Here is a 7,079-nt window from a genome sequence, read left to right on the forward strand (position 1 = left end):
GTATACTTGGAATACGGAGGAGGAATGGAGGGAAAAAGAGAGGCAGAGGAGGTCTAAGAGAGAGAGAGGAAGGGAGGAAGAGGGTGAGCTTCAGTCGGTTAAAAATGGCGGGGAAAAAGGAGATGGTTTGTTAAAGAAGAATGGTAGAAAGTGTAAGCAGAGTGAGCTAAAGACAGGAGGAGAAATTTAAGTGAATGAGGGCAAAGTATCTGAGGTGGTAGGTGTGGTGAAGTTCTTGGAGCCCGAGCCTTGCACCGAGGGTCAGGATAAAGATGAGTCTGTGACAGTAGTAGTGAAGTTTTTGGAAAAAGTGGACCCCTGCCTTTTGGCTGATCCATTTGTGGTTTCAGGGTGGGTGAAAACTGCTGTGCTGTGGAATTGGTGAGGGTAACTAGACGTGGTCTAGTTCCAGATCACCTGTTACAGGTGTCAAGCTTATAGGCTTGTGGCAGCAGTGTGTATGAGGGATGTTCCTAGGTGTGCAGAAGGACATGAGACAAAGGAATGTGTAGCATTGGGGAAAGTTGTGGTAGGTGTTAATTGTAAGGGTGCCCATGGGGCTGGGGATCAGAAATGTCCGGTGCAAGAGAGGCAGGTTGAGGTTTCCAGAAGTTGTCATAGAAAATTGTTGTGGTGTCAGCTGCAGAGAGGTATTTGGGTGGTGTCCCAGGTTGTTGTGGTGGTGTCCCAGGTTCGGGTTGTTTGCCTGAGGTAGGACTAAATAGATTTAAATAGCGGGTGGTGTTACTTTTTTATTATTATAGGGGTTTATTTTTTGGGGAGTGTAGTGTAAGATGGTGGGGTATTTGTTTATTTATTTTGTTCAAGCAAAGTATAAGGGAGTTGTACTCCAGTCTAATAGATGGCAGTAAAGGCAACATTTAATGTATGCCAACCGACGTTAAACCTCATCGAAGAAGAGAGCGCAACCACAGATGGACGAGAACATCTTTGGCGCAACGTTGGTTTCTTCAGATTCTGACCACGCCCACTGCTGAATGCGGAAGTCACCAGTTGCTGCTATTTGTGTGCATGAAGGTAGATAAAGAACAAATCTAAGGCTATTGTTCATTTTATTTTTGTTGGCTGCTGTAGTTATGACTTATTTTATCTAAGATGTTTTGTGGCATCTAGTGTTCTGTTATTATTCTTCATCAGGGCATTTCTGCTTGCTAACTGAACAACAGGTGTAGCTGACATTTGCTAGCTAGTTAGCTACCTGCTGACGTACCTTACTACAGGTATCATAGTTGTTGATTACTTTATGCATAGTTGCTCGTTTTATTTTCTTGCACTGTTTTTAAACATTTATGATCCATAATTGGCTATGATGTAGATCAACTACACTAAGTATACCAAACAAAGGCACTTAAATATTTTGTCTTGCCCTTTCACCCTCTGAATGGTGTAATGGATGTGAAATAGCTAGCTAGTTAGCGGTGGTGCGCGCTAATAGCCTTTCAATCGGTGACGTCACTTGCTCTGAGCCCTTGAAGTAGTGGTTCCCCTTGCTCTGCAAGGGCCGCGGCCTTTGTGGAGCGATGGGTGACTGTTGTTGATGTGTGCAGAGGGTCCCTGGTTCGCGCCCGGGTCGGGGCGAGGGGACGGACGTAAAGTTATACTGTTACATTGATGCTNGTGACTGTTGTTGATGTGTGCAGAGGGTCCCTGGTTCGCGCCCGGGTCGGGGCGAGGGGACGGACGTAAAGTTATACTGTTACATTGATGCTGTTACATTGATGCTGTTACATTGATGCTGTTGATCCGGCCGCGGCCTTTGTGGAGCGATGTGTAACGATGCTTCGTGGGTGACTGTTGTTGATGTGTGCAGAGGGTCCCTGGTTCGTGCCTGGGTCGGGGCGAGGGGACGCCATAAAGTTAAACTGTTACAATGGCACACATACATATTTCTTAATTGTCTCAAGGCTTAAAAATCCTTATTTAATCTGTCTCCACCCCTCCATCTACACTGATTGAAGTGGATTTAACAAGTGACATCGATGAGTGATCATAGCTTTCACCTGGTCAGGTTGTCACGGAAAGAGCAGGTGTCATAATGTTTTGTATACTCAGTGTATATATATATTTTTTTGGTTGGCTGTGATTGAAATGTTGACTAGCTGCAATAGCTTTTACCTCGCCACCTGTTCACCCCCCTCCCCCTCCTCCCACTCCAGGTTCTACAGGTTTTAGAGAACTTTCCCTTGATGTGAACTGAAGATAGTACTGCTCCCCAACATGTCACATACACAAGCACACAGTTACACACTGATTACAAAGTGTGCGTGCATGGTCTTCACACTACTCTTTGCCTCTGGACATGCAGAAGAGATCACTAAAGATGGAACACAGAACCGTTCTCTGGTATCCATTCACCACCTTGCCAGTTTACCTACTCTCCGGGTTATCGTAGTAAAAGAGGGAGCCAGCACTCTGATTGAGTGCAATGTCACTGGAAAGCCAGATGACATTCAGTGGTACAATTCCAAAGGGCACGTTCTGAATGCGGAAGAGGGAGGTAATACATACAGCCAACTCTATCAACTTCTAGTTACCTGAAACCTTTACAACATCTGATTAATTGGTTCACATTGTTTTATTAAAAGCACGTTTAACTAACTTTTGATTTCTTTCCGAAAGGTGGGAAATGGCTGATTCAGGACAAGGGCGTTTTAAATATTACAACGGTCAGTTTTGAAGACCGAGGCCGGTACACCTGCATAGCCTCCAGCTTGGCAGGGACCTCCAACTACACCATCACCTTACGGGTGGCCTACGTCCACAGCGGCCTGGGCCTGTACTACGTCATCGTGTGTCTAATCGCCTTCACCATCACCATGATCCTCAATGTCACGCGCCTCTGCATGGTCAGCAGTCATCTGAAGAAGACGGAGAAGGCCATCAACGAGTTCTTCCGCACCGAGGGAGCTGAGAAGCTCCAGAAGGCCTACGAGATAGCCAAGCGCATCCCCATCATCACCTCAGCCAAGACTATGGAGTGGGCCAAGGTCACCCAGCTCAAGACCATGGAGTTTGCCCGCCACATGGAGGAGCTGGCCCGCAGCGTGCCACTTCCCCAGACCATCCTCAGTTGCAGGGCCTTTGTGGAGGAGATTATGGAGACGGTGCACACCTCGGTGGGGGCGACAAGCCTCCAGAAAGCTATAGAGCCAGCCAACCCAGAGGGGAGAGGTCAAACCTGTGAGGTCCAGATGTCAGCGGAGCAGCAGGGCCCAGCAGTACACGGCAGAGAGGATGGTGATGGTGTTGATGGTACCATTGAAAACAGCCTGGACATTGAAGTGTCTGTCCACCCTATGTCCAAGTGTGAGGATGAGAAGTGGGCTGAAGAGGATGAGGTGTCTGTACCCATGCTGGGTCCATGCTCCAGTGGGAGTGTGGCTTATGAAATTCGCATTTAGTCGTGCCAGTCAGGTCTTTACAACTAATATTTTCCAGTTAGTTGAGAGGTCAAAATCAAAGGGCTGCTCAGATGGCAACCACAGATGGTGGGAGTTGAGAGGTATTTTGTGTATAGTATGCTACTGCCTCTATTTCATAGAGAAAATACACTGGATGAAACCGAAAAATGTTTCAGAGATGAGATAGGCCTTGTGGTTACTTCCCTACCTGATAGCAGTGGTATTTGATAACTATGGTGGGAAGTGATGAGAGGATTGTTCGGTTTTTGACATCTTTATTTACTTCACTACTTGCCTCAGTTTAAAGGAAGGCTTGATTTGGTTGTTTGCTTGTGTGGTTGTATCTTAACAAATTATAAAAAAGAAGAAACCTGCACACTGCTCTTGCTAGTGTCACTGCTCTTTATTAAGCTTTACGTATCGGCCTTCAAAAAGCTCTGACGAAGGCCTTGAGGCCGATATGTAAAGCTTAATAAAGAGCAGTGATACTATTTTTATTTATTTTTTTAACCTTTATTTAACCAGGAAGGGCTCATTGAGATTTAAAATCTCTTTTTCAAGAGTGTCCTGGCCAAGATAGGCAGCACCAAGTCATTACAAAAATTAGACAGACACATGAAAAACTACAAGTAATCTAGTAAAAACCATTGAATTCACAAGAGTATAACAAAATCAAAAACAGCAAATTAAAAACATTGACAGGTCAGGGAATCAGCCTCAAAATCCTTCATCAGTGATTTAAAAACACCAATCGGGACAAGTTCTTCCAGTTTAAAATTATTTTGTAAGGCGTTCCAAGACGATGGCGCAGAGTACATAAAAGCCCTTTTACCAAATTCAGTTCGGACATTTGGAACAGTTAGCAGGATAAAGTCCAGCGAACGAAGAGAGTACCCACCACATTTCTGAACAATAAAAATGCCCAAATAAAAAGGTAGTAAACCCAAAATGGCTTTGTAAATAAATGTATACCAGTGACTGAGCCTACGAGTGACGAGAGAAGGCCAGCCAACCCTGGTATACAAAGTGCAGTGGTGCGTAAGGGTTTTGCGGTTTAAAATAAATCTCAATGCTTCATGGTAAAGAGTGTCAATTGATCTCAAACACTGAGCGGAAGCATTCATATATAAAATATCCCCATAGTCTAGTAAAGGCATAAATGTAGCTGATACTAGCCTCCTTCTGGCTTCAAAAGAAAAACAGGCCTTATTCCTAAAATAAAATCCCAATTTCAGCTTCAATTTTTTTCAACTAATGAGTAGTGTGCGGGTTTCTTATTTTTTCTCATCTTATTTAACCATGCACCTGCAAAAGAGATGGCTCAGATGTGCGAGTGCCTTTTTGAATTTTGTATCGTAAACAAATAACATGTTATTTTTAAAATCACTTGGAATATGGGTTGCACAAGGCAATCTAGCAAATTAAGTACAATTTTACTCGGTAATGGGTGTAATCAGTGGTATAAAGTACTTAAGTAAAAAATACTTAAGTACTACTTAAGTAGTTTTTTGGGGTATCTGTACTTTACTATTTATACTTTTGACAACTTTTACTTTTACTTCACTACATTCCTAAAGAATATTATGTACTTTTTACTCCATATGTTTTCCCTGACACCCAAAAGTACTCGTTATGTTTTGAATGCTTAGCAGGACAGAAATTGTCTAATTCACACACTTATCAAGAGAGCATACTTGGTCATCCCTAATGTCTCTGATCTGGCGGACTCACAAAACACATGCTTCGTTTGTAAATTATGTCTGAGTGTTGGTGCGTGCCCCTAGCTATCCGTAAATTTAAAAAACAAGAAAATGGTGCCGTCTGGTTAACTTAATATAAGGAATTTGAAATGATTCATACTTTTACTTTTTATACTCAAGTATATATTAGCAATAACATTTACTTTTGATACTTAAGTATATTTAAAACAAAATATTTTTAGACTTTTATTCAAGAAGGATTTGACTGGGTGACTTTCACTTTTACTTGAGTCTTTCTAATAAGGTATCATTTACTCAAGTATGACAATTGGGTACTTTTTCCACCACTTGGTGTAATTCTGCTATCTTTCCAGTTGGTGGGGGTGTTGCACAACCTTTACAGAGCCAACTGTTTGGTCTCTGAGGTAGAACAAGACAAATACTTCTTTGACAGTTTTAAAGGTTATATTGGATAACTATAGGGCCAGTTGATACTAAGGTTGAATAAACATCTTATCTCTCATGAGTCACACCTAATGGCATGTGATCTACATACATGATTTCTACTTGTCTACCTGTAAAACATGTTTTTATTCTAGAAATGACTATACATTGTTAAAATTAAATTTGAATATATTCAGGTTAAATGGCAGTCAGACTGTAATTTACTTGGCTTCAGTGAAGTAAACAGTGATCACAATGGGGACAAACTTGTACAGGGACGCTCTTCCTACCTCTTCTTTCTTCAGTGTGTGTTTTGAGGGCTGATTCATAGAATTTTACCAAAGATGGGTAATATGCTAATGACTTAATTCCTTCATCAGCCTCAAGTATAGAACAAATTATGAGTTGGCTGAATGAGTAGTGCTTCTCTGGCACTCTTGTCTTTCTGAAGGACTTTGAACAATTTCTCACTGCTGTTTGTCCAAAGGTGTGTGCTTGTGTGTTTTGGGGTGTGTGTTTGCGTGTTTACCTACATTGGCCCAGTCCAAAACAATTGATTATTATCGGGGTGAAAACATTGGGTGCCAACTCATTATAACCTGCTTTTTAATGTTTGGAATTGTAGACCTTGAAGTCTAACTTGCAGAGCTCACAAATTAAGTGTTTAAAAATAGTAATAAATATGTCTAAAAACACAGAGTTTTTACTGCCTTTGCAAATCACAGAAACTTCTGAGTAAAGATTGGTTGCCAGCATCATTGTAATGAACCCCAGCAGTACTTTACCCATGTGTTATTTATTCAGGCACCGAACAATGCAATAATATATAATCTAGTGATTATTCTGGGTACGGGTGGCAGGAATGGAATGAAGATCCTCTGACTTCAGCAGATGGAATGGATAATAATCTCATATGTTGATATTAACTGCTTAAGTTTTGAGAAAGAGATGTTTTGAGAAAGAGACGTGAGTAGAAAAAGCCCTGAAGCAATTTCTTTCCTCCCAATGAACTCTGACATCTGAGCCTTGAACAGCTTCAACAAAATCTTTAAAGATGTTTGGTCTGGACCATTCCAGCTGTCAATCCATTTGAAACAGTCGGTTTTGTGTGGGGTGACTGATCTCAGCCATTTCTAAAACATTATGCACTTCGCCTACACTAGTTTCTGTCTGCAAATTGCTACCAATTCTCTGGATTATATGAGATATGAACATCAGACAGCATGAAAGGGAAAAAGAGATACGAGCCTGAAACTGAAATTAACCCCAAAATATTTAATTGAATCTTGCCATGATTGAAAAAAACTCCCTTTTTTCCCCCTGCGATGGCTTTTATCTTACTCTTATCTGGAATATACTGTATTTGCGAAAATAGGTCACGATAAAGAGCAGCGTATTAGCACACGACTGAACCAGCCTAATAGAAGCATAATAGTCCTATGTACCAGCCAAGAGATAAGACGCATGTTATCACACCAGGCCTTGTAAATCAGAGTAAGACTAATAGAATGGA

General features: G+C 41.7%; 1 protein-coding gene across 2 annotated transcripts; it reads left to right on the forward strand.

The window, feature by feature from the left end:
* Window positions 1-931: 931 nt before the first annotated feature.
* LOC111981774 (microfibrillar-associated protein 3-like) lies at window positions 932-6,261 on the forward strand. Of its 2 annotated transcripts, none has more exons than XM_024013208.3 (3): window positions 932-1,038; window positions 2,178-2,518; window positions 2,641-6,261. In XM_024013208.3, exons 2-3 carry the CDS (start codon window positions 2,239-2,241, stop codon window positions 3,420-3,422), a joined length of 1,062 nt encoding a protein of 353 aa, XP_023868976.1. In that variant the 5' UTR covers window positions 932-1,038; window positions 2,178-2,238; the 3' UTR covers window positions 3,423-6,261. The 2 variants fall into 2 exon arrangements, with proteins under 2 accessions (XP_023868976.1, XP_070305490.1); XM_070449389.1 differs by lacking the exon at window positions 932-1,038 and adding an exon at window positions 1,064-1,241.
* Window positions 6,262-7,079: the final 818 nt, after the last annotated feature.

The sequence above is a fragment of the Salvelinus sp. IW2-2015 genome, linkage group LG20 (assembly GCF_002910315.2).
Source record: "Salvelinus sp. IW2-2015 linkage group LG20, ASM291031v2, whole genome shotgun sequence".
Taxonomy (NCBI): Eukaryota; Metazoa; Chordata; class Actinopteri; order Salmoniformes; family Salmonidae; genus Salvelinus; species Salvelinus sp. IW2-2015.

What these genes read in the sequence shown, in the direction of transcription:
- LOC111981774 (XM_024013208.3), top strand. Translation starts at nt 2,239, where the DNA reads ATGTCACATACACAAGCACACAGTTACACACTGATTACAAAGTGTGCG. An exon ending in TCTGAATGCGGAAGAGGGAG is followed by an intron (nt 2,519 to 2,640) that starts GTAATACATACA and finishes TCTTTCCGAAAG; the next exon opens with GTGGGAAATGGCTGATTCAG.